Source organism: Meles meles, chromosome 20 (assembly GCF_922984935.1).
Source record: "Meles meles chromosome 20, mMelMel3.1 paternal haplotype, whole genome shotgun sequence".
NCBI lineage: Eukaryota > Metazoa > Chordata > Mammalia > Carnivora > Mustelidae > Meles > Meles meles.
In genome coordinates, this window is record NC_060085.1 from 37,369,287 (window position 1) to 37,387,023 (window position 17,737).

The 17,737-nt window shown below is 43.2% G+C and overlaps 1 protein-coding gene across 5 annotated transcripts in view; it reads right to left on the reverse strand.

The window, feature by feature from the left end:
* FRMD4B (FERM domain containing 4B) overlaps window positions 1-17,737 on the reverse strand; it is a 219,629-nt gene that overhangs the window by 53,913 nt on the left and 147,979 nt on the right. For all 5 annotated transcript variants that reach the window (XM_045991687.1, XM_045991683.1, XM_045991682.1 and 2 more), the window contains 2 exons: window positions 14,686-14,742; window positions 13,862-13,884 (listed from right to left, as the gene is read on the reverse strand). In XM_045991687.1, the coding sequence (XP_045847643.1) occupies window positions 13,862-13,884; window positions 14,686-14,742 (80 nt within the window). The remainder of the gene's footprint in view (window positions 1-13,861; window positions 13,885-14,685; window positions 14,743-17,737) is intronic.

Below are 17,737 nucleotides of genomic sequence, written 5' to 3' on the forward strand. Positions count from 1 at the left end.
AGGTTTGCACGGAGAACTGAAGTCAGTCCCAAGTTTCTGGGTTGGTAGGATTTTTGTGGCCTTAGGTAAACTAACTTGTGAACCTCAGCTTCCTCATTATAAAATAGGGCTAGTGACCTACCTGTCTTACAGGGTTCTTGGGAAGACGGCAACAGGATACTGTGAAGACACCTGCCTATGTTCAATAAATGTGTTCTTTCCTTTCTGACAGCAGCAAGTGAAACCAAAGAGCTTCCCAAACCCTTTACACCCCTACTCTCAGACCAAGCTACAGATGGGTGATGGTAATCAAGAATTCCCAGGGGTGCCTGGGTGGCTCAGTGGGTTAAGCCTCTGGCTTCAGCTCAGGTCATGATCTCGGGGTCCTGGGATGGAGCCCCCGCATCAGGCTCTCTGCTCAGCAGGGAGCCTGCTTCCTCCCTCTCTTTGCCTACTTGTGATCTCTCTGTCAATAAATAAATAAATAAAGTCTTTAAAAGAAGAAGAAGAAGAAGAAGAAGAAGAAGAAGAAGAAGAAGAAGAAGAAGAAGACGAAGAAGAAGAATTCCCAGTGGGTGGTCTAGGTCAGAGTGGCCAGATTAAATACTTAGGACACACTTATAGTGGAAAAAAAAAGATTATTAATTGTTGAATCATTATATTGTGCACCTGAAACTAATATAACACTGTATGTTAAGTACAGGAATTTTAAAAGTATTTATTTTCTATCTGAAATTCAAATTTAAGGAGGCATCCTGTTTTTATTTGCTAAAGGTGCCTGCCAACCCTCCAGGCTGGTAATAAACGACTCAGGGAAAGAACTCTGAAGACACCCTGCCAAGTCCCAAGTTGTAAGCAGTTTTAGGATTGGTTCAACAGAATCCACTGTAACTCGTTCAAGTTCAGCCTTGAATCTTGTTCTTCCACCACCATGACCAAGTCAAGGAATTTGTGTCCTTATCTCAGCACTGTACCAAAGAAGCAAGAAATCTGCTTGTGTTCTTGGTGGGAAATACAGTGTCCTCTCAGCTTGAATTCTTTTGCCATTGTTTCAGTCTGGGGCCTAACCTGTAACAGAGGACAAATTACTCTGTCCATCTGCATGCCTGATAATGATCAACAGTCACACTATTTTTTTCTTTCTAAGTCTAAAGAATTTCTAATAATAATGAAAATGTGATGAGAGGTTTTTCTCAACATTAGCCAGCTTGCTGAGGATTCTAATCGTGTCTACTTGGAAACTTCAACTCTTGCAGAGGAAGGAAAATTCCTAAGAATGACAGGCGGAGAAGCAGATTAACATGAAATTCCATAAACATAGTGAAATAAAAAATATTTTACAAATCCATAGGGACAGAAAGTAGAATGGTGGTTGCTGGGAGCTGGGGCGGGGGTGAGGGAGAGAATGGTTAATGGGCACAGCATTTCAGCTTTGCAAAATGAAGAGTTCTGGAGATCGGTTGTGTAACAATGAGAATATATTTAGCACCTCTGAATTACACACTTAAAAAATGGTTAAGATGATAAATTTTATGTTATGTATATTCTACTATAATTAAAAAAAAATGATCTGCCATATAACCCTCAAGTTAGAAATAAAGGGCACATGGAAGAAAAATAATATAGATCTTATCTTCCTATAAAAGAATGTGAAGTCAAAGAAATCTGTTCCTCTCCTGGGACACTGCCTACAAGACAAGTGAAAATTACGTATAGACAATTGAAGGCCCAAAGCTTTATCCCTTCTTCCTGCATGTATGACTTGGTGTGTCCTTCCTGATCACATATGCCTGGGTGGCTCAGTGGGTTAAAGCCTCTGCCTTCCGCTCAGGGCTCAGGGCTCAGGTCATGATCTCAGGGTCCTGGGATCAAGCCCCACACTCTGCTCAGCAGGGAGCCTGCTTCCTCCTCTCTCTCTGCCAGCTTCTCTGCCTACTTGTGATCTCCCTCTCTCCAATAAATAGATAAAATCTTTAAAAGTAAATGAAGTTCTATTTAAAAAAAAAAAATATATCGACCACAACAACCATTTGAACACGGATAATAAGACTGAATATGTGTTCTGTTGTCCACTCAATGCTTCTTCAACCAAACCAAATGCCATCCTGTAGCTTAGGTAGACCCTGAATGGCTTGTCATGCCACTTTCTGTTCCTACCAAACACCAAATATGCAGATGTCTGAGCCAGCCGCTATCTGAAAAGCCCACTGGAGGCTGAGTTTCATTTTTGTACCAAGCATCAGCGATGGCATGGGGTGGCCCCTCGCTCCTGGCACAAGACTGATCCTCACTGTGAGGTTGGTCGCTGTCTAGGGTCTATTAAGGTGGAACTTGGGGCCTTTTATTTTTGTTTACTTGCATCAAGTCTTTAAGGTGTGAAAAGCAAAGTGTTCTGAAATGCAAAATACTTAGAAGTCGTGAAATGCAGAGGCCTGGATTCCTAGCCTTATTCCGTCCTGTCCTTAACGGGTGGAACCAGGCCTGCCTTTTCTGTAAAAGGGTGATGAAGCCCCTTTTCTCATTTTAAAGTCCAAACAAGACTATGCTGGCATTTTGAAAAAAATTAAAAACAAACGAAGTCCAAACAAGAGTCTGAAAACAGCCCTGTGAATAGCTAAGAACTATGAAAAAAATAAAAGCATATGCTTCTCTTCAAACACAGGCAATACTTTTTTTTCTGAAAGCTGGAGCAAAACAGCTTTTATAGTTTGAAATACTAACAATGTACTAGGCACTCAACTGAGCATGTAAACACAATCCCCCCCGAGAATCCTCTTCCACAAATAGAATTACCACCCCCATTTTACAGGTGGGACAACTGAGCAGTAAAGAGGTGAGACTTGTAGAAACCCATACGGCCCCTCAGGATGGAGCTGGACTGGGAACCCAGCATGACGCCAGGGCCTGAGCTCTGCAGAGGACGTGACGTCGTGGTCGCCAGAAACACGCCATGCAGCCATCTGGCCTGTGGGTCCAGGAGCTCCCCAGGGTCTGACTGCATATCATTATCAGCCCCGTCCAGCAGATACCCTTAAACATCCTTTGGCTTCACTTTTGAGGAGTCATCCAAAGGAAAGGCAAAGCGGAAATCTGGAGAAGGAGGTTTCAGATCCAAATTCTGTTTGTGGAAGATAAGGGACCTTGGTAACCAGCATCAGTCCCCGCATCTGTAGAATGAGCATCCCAGTTTGAGGACAAAGTGATAGAAAGAACGTAAGGGGGCCCGGCACCTGGCAGATAATGGTAAAAGTGGCGTGCACAATGGTGGAGAGCACGAGCTCTGCCGTCAGAGGGCCTGGGTTCAAATCCCAGCTCCACATCTTACCAGCTGTGTGATTCAGGCAAGTCACTCCACTTCTCTGGGCCTGAGTTTCCTCAGCTGTAAAATGAAAATAATCATACCTAGCTCTCGGAATTGATACAAGCAATAAGGTAGTGAATATCTGGGAAGCTTTCAGAAATGTGTACTCCAGGTGCCAGGCACTAGTCTAACCCCTTTAAGGGCATTATTTTTGTACATTTTCATGGAGCCCTATGAGGTAGCAGTTACGTTACTCTTTGTCCCTCAGACTTGGAGATCATGCAAAATGGAATCAGAAAGGGCTAAGATGTTCCAGATATATGCAAAAAAGCTGGCTTGTGGAATTGTGTGGTTTCAGTCTTCTCAGTGGAGCACCAACTTAGACACCTACCAGAGAACTCCTTCTTTTAAGAATCCATTCAACATCCAGGCCTTCCCCATGCCTTACAATTTTCTTTCTTTTATAATAATTTTTTTTTTAAGATTTTATTTATTTGAGAGAGAGACAGTGAGAGAGAGCATGAGAGGGGAGAAAGTCAGAGGGAGAAGCAGACTCTCCAAGGAGCAGGGAGTCCAATGTGGGATTCAATCCCAGGACTCTGGGATCATGACCTGAGCTGAAAGCAGTTGCTTAACCAACTGAGCCACCCAGGCGCCCCATCTTTTATAATAATTTTTTAAAAGATTTTATTTATTTATTTGACAGACAGAGATCACAAGTAGGCAGAGAGGCAGGCAGAGAGAGAGGGGAGAAGCAGGCTCCCTACTGAGCAGAGAGCCCGATACAGGGCTCGATCCCAGGACCCTGAGATCATGACCTGAGCTGAAGGCAGAGGCTTAACCCACTGAGCCACTCAGGCGCCCCACGCCTTACAATTTTCAACAGTCAGAACCAGCCGCACAACTTGCAAGGCCCAGTGACAAATGAAAATGTGGAGTCCCTTGTCAAAAGCTCAGAACAATTTCAAAATGGTGACCAAAGAGCACCAACCAAGCGTGGGGCCCTCCCGTGTGACTGCACCGGTCACACACCCACGAAGTCCGCCCTGCCAACAGCTCTTTCCCTGGTAGGTTTCCATTGTCTTAACTGCTTCCTTTCTGCCTGCCCAGCCTCGGGCACCCGTGCCCAACACTGAATGAGCCTGTTGACAAAGACACACAGGTTTTGGGTGCCAGCAGGTTCTGGCCAGGCCCTCCCACGTGCTGTGGGAAGTCATGGGCCCCCTGCTCCCTGTCATGGGTGGAAGGGAAAAGCTTTAAGCCTTGGTTTGGGAAGTTTCCATTAGGCAGAGTGGGTACTATTCCACAAGTCGTACATTCGTTTTGAATGAGGATGCAGGGCGGGAGATGTGTTAAGTCACTGTGTTAAGTTTGGAGTTTGTTTTTAAAAATACAAAAAAACCTCTAAAAAAAATTCTGACAAAAGCACTGTGTTTTTGGTGCTGATAAACAAAAACACAGTGACATGCAAAGAAGGAAAACTGTAAACATTTCTCCGCCCACCATCCTGAGACAATTGTAAGTCATGACAACCATAATAATAGCTTAATTTTTTTCTGCCTCTATCTTAAACGAGGCAGCATGCCAAATGCTGTAAGACTGTACTGCATATTGTAAAGTTGCAAAGAGAGATCTTAAATGTCCTCATCGCAAGAGAGAGAAAAGTTCATAACTACCTACAGTGATGGGGGTTAACTAGACTTACTGTGGTGATCACTGTTCAGTACATACAATTAACTTATCATGTTGACGGCTGCATCAGAAACTAATTTTACATGTCAATCATATTTCAAAAAAGGCTTCAAAAGAACTGTAATTATCCCTATTCAGATAAGGAAACTGGGCTTTAGAGAGGTTCAGTAACTTAGCTAAGGTTGTTCACCCCTGAGAAGTAGAATCTGGAACTAAACTCAGCTCCGTTGAACTTCAGAATCCAGTGGCTAACGGTCTCTTTGTTGGAAAGGTATGTGGGCGAACAGAAAGAAAATATTAGAACCTCCAATGATATTTATCTGTATCCATTTCTTTGAACGCGTTACTCTGTCTTATTCCTTTCCACATTTTTTTAAAAAGATGTTTATATATTTAACACAGACAGAGATCACAAGTAGGCAGAGAGGCAGGCAGAGAGAGAGGGGTAAGCAGGCTCCCAGCTGAGCAGAGAGCCCGATGTGGGGCTCGATCCCAGGACCCTGAGATCATGACCTGAGCTGAAGGCAGAGGCTTAACCCTCTGAGCCACCCAGGCACCCCAACCTTTCCACGTTATTCTTTTGTAAACATTTTATTCATTAAAAAAAAAAGACTTTATTCATTTATTTACTTGAGAGAGAGATGCACTTGCATGTGGGAGTGGGGGGAGGGGCAAAGGGAGGGAGAGAATCTCAAGCAAACTCTGCTGAGCAGGGAGCAAGACGTGGGGCTCCATCCCATGACCCTGAGATGGTGACTGAGCCGAAATCAAGTCAGACGCTGAACCAACTGATCCACCCAGGCGCCCTGTAATTATTTTTTTTCTGAACAGGATGCTGTATGGGTCTGTATGCATAACTGTTACAAATAAATAAACAAAAAATATATACGTCTATATATATGTTAGAAATGAGTGTGTTGGGGCACCTGCGTGGCTCAGTGGGTTAAGCTTCTGCCTTTGGCTCAGGTCATGATCCCAGGGTCCTGGGATTGAGCCCTGCATCTGCTCTCTGCTCAGCGGGGAGCCTGCTTCCTCCTCTCTCTCTGCCTGCTTCTCTGCCTACTTGTGATCTCTGCCTGTCAAATAAATAAATAAAATCTTAAAAAAAAAAAAGAAATGAATGTGTCATATGAACAAAAAATTCAAAAGACGATGCACTCTGCTATAACTTATCAGTGCAAGCTGACTTCCAAGTACTCTGACATCTCCACTCCGTACCAGGCAGCCTGAAAGGGTTCAGGTTAGGGGTGAGGTTAAGGTAACCTTAAAACAAACCTGTTAAAGAAAAGGGACCTTAGACTCAGAAGTCTTAAAACAGGCTGAAGATCATGCCACCAGGAGACTGTCTCAAACTCCTGCCTGCCTGTCTGAATCCAGAGTCCATGTTTTCCCCTGGCGTCTCCAACAAAGGAGACTAGAAACATGGTCTGCCTCCGTCACAGCCCTTGCTGGGTCTAGCGCCTTGCACACTCTAGGTATTTAATCAACAGGGTTGAACAATGAGAAAAAGGCAAGGCATCCAAGGGCACTGATGATCCAGAGTTCACTTCCTGCTTTCTCACTCTCAAACTATCTCCTCCAGTGACTAATATTAGACTTGGGGCCAGTGCACTGATAACACCACTTACTGGGGTAGTGTCCACTGCCTGCTGTCCCTCACTGCATACCAGCAGGGACAGCAGGGATTCACCCAGGCCTGCTTACCCAGTTGCAAGTTACAGGGATGAATCTGAGGTGGGTGGGGCACCCAGACTGCAGGTCTGGTCTTGTCTACCTGAGCTGTCATGGGTATGTCACTCCTTAGTTCATCAGCTATAAAATCAGGGGCTAAATGCATGATACCAGCCAGCTCTAACACTCTGTTTAGAACAGAAAAAGTGCCCATCATATGGGATGGATGATTTTTTCCCCAAATTTAGAGCTCTTCAGAGTTCAGAGCTTGATGAATGTTCACCCTGCCTACGAGGTAATGCAATTAAAATCAAGGGGAGTAATGAATCTGACAGGGAGTACAAAGAACAGATTTCTCCAAATTGCCTATCTTTTATTTATTTTTAAAAAGATTTTATTTATTTATTTGATAGAGAGAGAGAGGGAGAGAGTGCACAAGCAAGGGGAGCAGCAGGCAGAGGGAGAGGGAGAAGCAGGCTTCCTGCTGAGCAGGGAGCCCAATGCGGGGCTCAATCCCAGGACCCTGGGATCATGACACCTGAGCTGAAGGCAGATGCTTAATGACTGAGCCACCCAGGTACCCCATTTTTTTTAAGAGTTTATTTATTTGACAGTGGGAGACACAGGTAGAGAGGGAACACAAGCAGGGGAGTGGGAGAGGGAGAAGCAGGCTTCCCACCAAGCAGGGAGCCCAACACGGGGCTTGATCCCAGGACCCTGCGATCATGACTTGAGCCGAAGGCAGAGGCTTAATGACTGAGCCACCCAGACACCCCCAAACTGCCTATCTTTTAAAGGCATTTTAATACTGAGTTTTCAGCAAATGAATAAACCCACACTTTACAAAGTGAAGTCCAGAGAATATTGTCAGACAAGAGGCTCACATGTCAGGGAAAAACCAGCACAGGAAATACTGTAGACATGCCTTCTTCTAGGAAATCCGCTATGTACACGAGCAGATCCGAAACTTAACAAAAAGAACTTGAATTTTGTTTAACGCTTAACCAGGGATTTCCCCACACTCCATTGTCCACAGATCCCCCCGTGTTGTTAGCTTTGTTTATTCAACATAACTCTTGATACTTAACCAAGTCATTGGGAAGCGTTAAGCCATAATATGGTAATTTCAATATAATGCCACACAAAGTTTCTTAAGCTCACTTGTAGTGCAGAGACATTATACCAAGTTCATAGTGTGAAGATGATGATTAATGAATTAATGTCTGTAAAACACGTAAAACCACCTAACACTTAAATGTATTTACATCATTAAATGTATTTACAGGGGCACCTGGGTGGCTCAGTGGGTTAAAGCCTCTGCCTTCAGCTCAGGTCATGGTCCCAGGGTCCTGGGATTGAGACCTGCATTGGGCTCTCTGCTCAGTGGGGGGCCTGCTTCCTCCTCTCTCTGCCTGCCTCTCTGCCTACTTGTGATCTCTGTCTGTCAAATAAATAAATAAATAAAATCTTTTTAAAAAATGTATTTACATCTGTAAATACAGATAAATTTACATCATCAAAAATATTTATGCACTGAACTGATATGCTAAAGAACTTGTTTCTATCTTTAGGTCAAACCTTAAAATAATCGTTTCACAGGGAGAGAGAAAAGCCACTTCTCAAGCTTTTTTTCACAAAAGCGTTTGACTGATACATTAAAGCCTTTGCTTGAAATGGGGCAAAAAGGTTTAACTTCTGTCCAGTCAGTCTTCTTTATCCTGCTAGCAAGGATTTGTGTTGGAGTATGAAACGGGAGACTCAGTGGCAAAGAGCATGAGGCTTGGAGTCCTAATTCTGCCAGTGTCTAGCCTTGCGACTTAGTACGCCACTTGCTCACCCCGCCAACTCAGTTTCCCTATCTGTAAAACGGGGATACTAACAGCACCTATCATCACAGGGTTGATGTGAAGATGGTGCATTTTAGGAACCATGAAACAATGCCATGTAATATTTACCACCCAGAAACTGGGTTCCAGAGATGTTAGTTAGCCAGAGTTAAGCAGCAAGCATCTGCGTCTGGATTTGAACCCACGTTGAATTCTAAATTCTAAAATCTGGATTTAGGGGCGCTTGGGTGGCTCAGTGGGTTAAGTCTCTGCCTTCGGCTCGGGTCATGATCTCAGGGTCCTGGGATGGAGCCCCACTTTGGGCTCTGTGCTCAGCGGGGAGCCTGCTTCCTCCTCTCTCTCTCTGCCGGCCTCTCTGCCTACTTGTGATCTCTCTCTATCAAAGAAATAAATAAAATCTTTTTTAAAAAATCTGGATTTAATCCCGTTAAATTCTAAAAGCTCCTGTCGTCACTACTGCCTCCCCATCGGTGTAAGGACCCTGCATAGCACCAAGCCCATGGGAGCTGCTATTTTTATTAATGTAACTGATTTTACAGGCTCGGAAATGGAAGGACATTTTAGAGTTTCAAGTGCTCTAGAGAGGGAGGAATGAGGCGGGGGAAAGTTCTTTAAAGTCTTTGCTTTTCTTCCCCCCCTCCCTTCATTAACGACTCTAAGGGCAGCCACATCAGGTCCTTTCCCATGGGAAATAAGCTGCATTTTGTAGCACAGCTGTAAATTGTGAATTATTCCTTCCCATTCGAAGCTGGGTGACAATATACGCTCATTCTGACCCAGCACTGAATGGTAAATTGTCGTCACTCACTTTTTTGTATAAGCAGAAGTGTCCTAATCCCATGGTTATTTGGTAACTTTCAGGATCTTAAGAAAAATGAAAAAGAGAGAAAAAAAAAAAACCATCCCACCCCTGCTTTTACAAACTTGTTTGGAGCTAGCTCAGTGATAAAGCCTCCCCTCCTCGGAGTGTCAGCTTTCAGGAATTCTCTGCGTTGTCTGTGTTGTGTAACCCAAGCAGCTTGTTATCTTTGCAGCTTAAAGGCTGACTTGGAAATTCAGGCTGTCAACTATTTAAAGAGAATGAAAGTCCTCACTCTACTATTTTAATTAACTTCCAGAGAGCAAGGTTTCCTACTGGTTATGATAATGTTCACTTAAAATACTCTTAAGGAAATATAGCAGGAAGTTAAGTAAGGAGGGGGAGGACTGCTGTTTTTCAAGGCATTCCAGGAAGAAGAGTTTGAGCAAAGCCATGAAGGGAAAATACTACAGAGTAACTGGAGAACCCAGAAGAGAGGCATGAACAGATATTAAGGAGTATAAATAGCAGAGTATGGGAAATTACAATACATAATACAGATTACATAGAGCCTTGATGCCAGGTTAGGGTGTTGGAGGGGGCATCTCTGCGCAACGAGAAACTGTGAAGAGATTCTTGGAAGCGAACAAAACCGATCACATTTAATGTCTTGGGAAGATAACTGGGGTTCTGTGGAGGTCATTGTGAGGGATGGCACCAGAAAAGATCTGGAAGCTCACTGACTGTGTGGCCTTGTTTCTTTGGGCCTGATTTTCCATCTGTTAATTTGTTCAATGGCAGTGATAACATTTGTGGTGGGGACTGAATGGAATCATGCATGGACTTTGAAAATAATGTCGTCGAAAGCGCTCCCACAAACTATACACACATAGCGCTGGGTCAGGGTGTGTGGAGAGGAATGAGGGCTGAGAAAGCAAGTCTGCTAAAGAGAAGGAAAGGGGCGCCTGGGTGGCTCAGAGGGTTGAGCCTCTGCCTTCGGCTCAGGTCATGGTCTCATGACCCCATGGTGTCAGGGTCCTAGGATCGAGCCCCACATCAGGCTCTATGCTCGGTGGGGAGCCTGTTTCCCTTTCTCTCTCTCTGCCTGCTTGTGATCTCTCTCTGTGTCAAATAAATAAATAAATAAATAAATAAATAAATAAATAAAATCTTAAAAAAATAATGAAGAGAAGGAAAGAAAGGAGCTGACTGACAGAGGAGATGGGTGGGAGGGGAAAAGGGGAAATCCTCGGAGGTGATCCAAGAGAAAAAGTTGATGTCATACAAGGGGAGTCAGGGAAGCTCTGGGGGCTGGGGTGCTTCTGGCTTCAGCTTTGAAATGCTACATTTGAGAAACAGGGAGATATTTACAAGGAGTGGGTGGACCAGAGCAGCCTTAGGAAGTAGGACTTAATCATTGTTTTAATTGAGAAAGCCAGGTTGCCCTGGTCTTGGAAGATATTCAGGGACATTTTTTGAGGCTTAAACCTCAGTGAGGCAACTCAATGAAGTTTTAAAAGCCAAGGGCTACAGCCATCAGCATGTAAGCCAACAGAAAAGTGGGATTCAGAATAGCCACTGAGGTAATTCTAGATAGAAAGCCAAGTTCCCTGGAAGGAAATGCCCTAGCCTAGGCTTCTCGGCTTCCTCAGTACCTCGACTGAGGCTGACACATTTTAGGCATTTGGTGCGTGCTCCTGGATGAAGCTATGAACTTCGCAGAATTTTCATGTAGTGGTATCAAGAATATGGAAACTTCACTTCAGCACTTTGTATTTTGCCTCTTTAAGGAACTTTCCTCTGCTTAATCCCACATCATCACAATCCTTAGTACACCAAGAGGTTCATCATGGCATTATTTATATATCAGCAAAAATTGGGAAACAACTCATATTTGAAACGTCAGGCAGGTGGTAAGTCATTCCACTAATACGATGAAATAATAAAGTGGGGACTGTAGCAATTGTTCAAGGCACTTTGCAAATATTAAATCATTTAATGTTCACAGCAATGCTAGGGGGTGTTTACTATTAAGGTAAGTTCCATTCTACAGATGAGGAAGTTGAGGGCTTGGGCAGTTTAAATAACCTGCTCAAGGGGCTCCTGGGTGACTCAGTGGGTTAAGCCTCTGCCTTCGGCTCGGGTCATGATTTCAGGGTCCTGGGATGGAGCCTCGCGTTGGGCTCTGCTCAGCGGGGAGCCTGCTTCCCCCCTCTCTCTCTGCCTACTTGTGATTTCTCTCTCTCTGTCAAATAAATAAATAAATAAAATCTTTTAAAAAAAAAAAAAACCTGCTCAAGATTATACAGGTAATAAGTAGCAGATCTTTGATCTGAGCAAGGCTGTCTGGTTCTAGTATCTTTGCTCTAACCCATACACAACGTTGCCTCATAGTATCTTATTTTTCTTAAATTAGTTCTGTAACAGAAGTCTGGAGGAAACATATATTCTCCCTGTTCACAAGAGGAGGTGATCACATCCCAGGGAGGGGGGTGGGTGGTAGCCAGGAATCAAAGTTCTGCCTCATCATAAACCCAATGACAAGAGCTCACAGCTCCTTCTTCTTGCTTGCTAGCAAAACAACCGGTAACCTACAAAGTCATTCCACATTATTCTCCTGAAAACCAGCCTGCCGAGTTGCTATTTTCATGAATCCCAATTCACAGACCAGGAGGCTGAGGCCCAGAAAGGACAAACGGCTCACTTAGAGGTCACATTGCGAGTTTCTTCCCGCGCAGACTCAAGTTCCTTCTACTACTCAGTGAGGTTTAGACAATTGCAAAAAGTGTCCTCCAACTAATCAGCCTAGTCATCACTCAGGAAACCACCAGGCTCAAGGCAAAGTTAAAAAAGAGTATTGGTTTGGGCTTGGCCAGACTAGCTCAACAACCCTGAAGTCTTAGGGCTAAAAAGTCTGGACTACCTGCGGACTTTCTCTTTAGAGCCTTCAGTCATAGGCAAGAGATCTACCTTAAAGGAGGTCTGGGATATCAACCTTTCTCTTCTGTTTTTTCCCTTAACACAGCTTCTTCAGACCCACCTTCGTCCCAATAGTCTCTTCAGAGGTTGCCAAGAGACAGGACAGGATGATGATACTGAGGAAGGCAATAGTAATACTAGAACAATTGACAATATTAGCTGTAGTGTATGGAGAGCTTGCTGTGTGCCAGAAACTGCCTTGGGCAATGTTTACATACATTTGATTTCCCACTCTATGCCCATTAATCTAAGGGGTAGATGCCCGTTTCCTGATGAGGATATGAGGCTTAGAGAGTGTCCATCACATGGCTGGCGGGGAGGAAATGGGGAAGGAAGGGTTAGCAGTTCACAGACTGCAGAGAGTGAGCATTTGGCCCTAAAACCCTCATTTATAAATCAACTTCAGACTCATCCCCCCAACACGATGACATTCCTCGCATTTATCTGGTCTTCCTAGGAAATAGGGCTCCTCCAAGAAAGCCGAGAGCGGAGAACACAGCAGCTGGATGTCAAGGACCTAGAAACTCATTTAGCCTCCTTTTATCCCAACATTTTCTTTTAATTAAAAAAAAATGGTGTTTATAGATTTTTGATTCCTTCAAAGCATACTTCCTAACTTAAACACAAAATTAAAAAATAACACAGCACAAAACAAAGCTGATGGATGTGGTGAGCGGATCGTGGTGTTCTGTGGGCTCCTCAGTCATTCTGCCAAACTGAAGGGGCAGGTGAGAGGATGTGGACTTACCGAGGTGAAGGAGTGCGCCCTGCCTGGATGTTTCCAGGCACGGAAGGCATTATTCGGTTATCGGTCTGTTAAGGAGCGTCCTGTTCAAAACCTTGGCTGGGAACTAGTCCTAGGTCATCTGTAAATCATCTACGGGGAAAGTTTACCAGGAGTGGAACATTAACATGGTGGAGGTGAGGCTTTCAATGGGTCATTGGCCTGTGGGCTGATTCTAACAGGAGGCCTTGCCTTCACCTTTTAACCATTTCGATTTCTCCGACTCTAAGTACTGCATTAAAAGGGCAGCAAGGAGCAGGTAGAGCATGAATTCAAACATAAAGACTCTGATGAGGCGGCCAGTTAGGCAGTTCAAACCAGTAAGTGTCCCAGTGGCAACAATACCCCTGTTAGGTCAAGTGTCTGAAGGGGGAGGCCCCTTCAGGGCAGCTGCAGAAAGAAATCCGCTATTAATCCCTTGACTAAGCAGCTGATAGTTTATATATTTGTGCATATGTTATAACTCTTCCAACACAGGATTATTTATAAATTTTTAAAAGTCAGCACGGCTACCAAAGCTCTTTAGGGATTTCTCTGTCTTGCTAAACGATAATAGAAAAATAGAACTTTGGAGGGCTTCTGTTTACAATTCACTGTCACTCTGGCTTGAAAAGTTCTAAGAAAGCTTCCTTGCTGGATTCATTCACAAAAAGAATGGGTCCCTATTTGAAGAGGGAAGAGATCTCAGTCTCCCGCCTTGAGATCTACTTTCTTTTGAGTTTGCATCCATTGTTATTTAAAGTAACGGCATTCAGCGAGGGTTTTGCAAGGGTTATTTTGCATAGTAATATCACAAAAGGAACCATTACCTGGCATAATCCCCTTTGGCTTCCTGAAATAAAAAAAAAAAAAAACAAAGACAGATGATCAATATGTATTTATGTTAATGAAGCAAATGAATCTCACTTGCGGTCACGTTTCCCTCTTAAAGTGACTGAGTGTTGTTTTTGAAGAGTGTCCACGAGGAACTTTCTCTAGGGCCACAGGGAAGAATGTGGCATTGGTGAGAGGATGCATTAGTAGCCATTAAATACTTCTTATTCTTCACAGAAGAGACAAATATATCCGAAAAAGCACAGATGATTATGTCTTCTGTTAGAGCTCTAAGATCACGTGATAAATGCTTGTCTATTCAAGCAGCATACTTTTTAGTCTGGACACAGACCTTTTCAACCGGACATAGGTGAATCAACGCACGCTACTTGTTTTCTCTTTTTCAACAAGCACAGGAACACGCTTTGTTTCTCAGCTACTCGTGTCCTTAAGCATTAAGGGGCTCTCACACTCGACCTCAAGAAAATGTATACAAAAGTTACCTCATTTAAATGAAAATTACAGCTATTGTAACAATCGCCGCTTCCCAAATTCAACTATTCCAGAAGTACAGTCTAATTCTTTCCCCCCAGAGCAGTCTAAATTTCCTTTTGCTTTGCGACATACAATATCACACTATATAGCTCATGCAGATTAGGCTAAAACAGAAAACGGCGGCTCACGTATTTCACGGGCAAACAACCAGCTGGCTTAAAAATCTATCAGCCACTGGCCCCATGCAAAAGTTTCGGAGTTGTGGGCAGTTCACAAACCAACAAGCAGAAAGGCGCAGACAACAAGCAGCCGGCAGGATTCTTACCTGTAACACAAGCGCGGCTAACTTGAAGATGGTTTCACTGTCCGCTTCGATTTGCCCCTGTCGGGGGAAAAGAAAAGCATCACTGAACACAGGCTGCCCTAGGTTGTAGCAAATGGCTGTGGAGTTGGGGAAGCTGTCACAGCTTGGCACCTCTAGTTTACAATCAAACGCAGAGCATACCATTACAGGGGAAAGGGAGGGGGGCGTGGAGGGGCGCATCCAGGGTTCAGGGGAAGCCGCAGTGTGTGTGTGTGTGTGTGTGTGTGTGTGTGTGTGTGTGCATTTTAATTAGCTGTGGGGGAATTTTGTTTAGAGAGCAGTATTCTAGAAAAATACAAATGACTTCGAGGCTGAAAATTCAGAGAACTTCTCAATGCATAAGTTTCATCCCTGCAGGTTCATTTTTAAGCTCTGAAGATTTCTTAGATTGTTTGTTCTGTGTTTTCCTGAGATTTTTTTTTCTGTGTCACCACATTTTTTTTTAATATACACACAGTGCCACTATTATTAAAAATTTAAATTCATTTCTGCATCAATGACACATTGTTGAATGAATAGCTATACATTAAGAGGTGAACTGGAAAGTCTTAAGAATCAGCTACATCACATACTTAGAGAAGACCAAAATTCTGTTCCATTTTACTGAAGTTTGATGAACTCTATCATTTTACCCATTATTTTATTTTTTTGTCCTTTAAGATCCCTCCCACCCCAAAGAGAGGAATTCTGGGCTTTGGAAAACAGGAATGCTTTCTCAGTACCCTGGTAGCGATGCCTAAGTGTGGAAGGGAATACTGCTGCAACAATATTCACATACACCTTCATTTATTTTGTTAAATATGATCATATATGTTCATACCATTACCACATCATATATTACCACGATGAACGATGGAGAGGGATCTTTATTTTTAAAAAATCATAAAAATACTTTGATGTAAGCATCAACCCACACTAGAACAATTCCATATAATCTTGCTTAAGTTTTGTACTTGGAAGTACAGAGTATTTGAGATTATGGAACTCATGAGCCTAGAAATTGCCCTGAATTCCTTATTTCTCCCTTCTACCTGTTGAATTCAGGCTGAGGAGTTTTTATAGTTATACCAAAGGCATCAACGAGGAGCAGTTTAAAGTAAAGGTGAACTAGGTAGGTTCCCAGAAGCAGCTGGCTCACTGGGGATTTCTGAAAGGATTATGCTTTTCTGTCACGTTTCCCAGTGATTTGATGGGGGTTCTCAAAAACAAAACAAACTAGGAACAATAATTCTTCTAAAAGCCATAAAGTAAAATAAACAAACCAAAAACCCAGGGCGTTACAATGCCAGCTGTGATAATTATCTGTTTCCCTTATATCACAAAATGAAAACAAATGAATTTTATCCTGTGACATCTAAGTTTCCCTTCTGAAACCTGAGGCAACGGATCTGCTCCAAAGTGTGTTTTTTTTTTTTTTTTTCTTTAAAAACTGACAGGACCAGAGCCTTGGAATTCAAAGCTTGCTTCTAATCTCTAGAAACAGATTATAAAAGAGAAGCCAGGTTGATTCTAAGAATCAATTGCCCTCTGTCTTTCAGGCAAGAGACAGTGGTTTTCTAATCTGGGGAAAGATGTTGAAGCATTTAATCCAACAGGTGAGATGGGTGTTGATCAAGACAAATTTTTACAAAGGTTGAATTCCTTAGGCTCAAAGGAAAAAAGAAAAAAAACCAAAACAAAACTCGGGAAGAGGGAGGGGGTAACAGGGAGAGGAACACTTTGAGTTTGAAATTGCACCCAAACTTAAAAGTCCAGTTTGTCTTAAAGGGGAAAAAAAATGGGTTGTTTCAATATCAGAAGAAGGAAAGCTGCAGAAAATATATCGAAAATGACTGCTAGCTCTTCTGACCCCCCATGACCCTCTCTGCCTCATCAGAATGTTGGGTGAATGATGCAGACAATATTTGAGACATCAACTTTTCAATTTAGTAAATGGAAGTTCAGCAGATGAAAAGGCCTCAGACAGAAACTCTTAAGAATGCTGCCAAATAATTCTCTACCTTAGAAGGGTCATTAAATATTAAAAATGCTGAGACAAGGAGCTGAAGCACGAAAAGTGCCAGGCCCAGACAGCTCCAGAAGATTGGGGAGGCAAATATGCAACTCACCTGTGGGTCTTTTTTTTTTTTTTTTTCCACCTGTGCAAGTTGCTCCAAAGCAATTCTGGTGGAGGAAAGTGAGGGTGGGCTGAGAGGCGGGGCCTCCTGGACTCTGGTTCCAGGGAGATAGGAGAATCCATGGTTTGGACAAGCCTTACATTCTTTTATATACCTCAGCTCCTACCTCACCTTCCTCCTAACCACTGTCTGGAAACCCAAGGCAACATATTTTGAATTCTAATACCGATTGCCAAGGTTACTTGAGTTGTGCCGGGAGCTCACCAAACAATGGATCAAGCAAAAATAATACTATTTGCCCGGTTCTCAGCAATTTCGTATGGTGAAATTCAATGAAGACATACACAGAACTCCAGAATTTCATGCCTGAAGTGCAAACGTTCTTTAGAAACTGCTGTCTGTCCGAGGATGGAAGATTTCTTTTACTTATAACCATGGCAACAGATGTAACCTTATAGGGACTCTGGGCAAGCTAACACTTGAGAGAGGGATCTCCTCAGAAAGAGGTAATGGGATCCTCCGCAGGTTTCTATGAATGTCAGGGATAAACAAAGAGGAGCAGAGAAGAGAGTCAGGTGATGTGGCTGAATGCACAAGCGTGATATGAAACAGTACCAAGTCTTGGTGCTCTACCGTCATGGTTAATTTAGCTGCTTTACGAATCCAGTCCCTAGGTCACTAGGTTCAGGCTCTGTATCGGACATCTTCTTTTTGTCCTTGGCTTGTTAGCTCAGTGGACCAAAACATTTTGCTAATGAGGTAAACGCTAGGTTTTGATTCACAAGTAGAAGAGAATAAAAGACAGTTTTACAATCCGAAAGGGAATTTAGTGAAAATATGACCTATTATTTTATAGATGATGGCACTGAGCATCGGGGACATGATGTGTGCTCCTG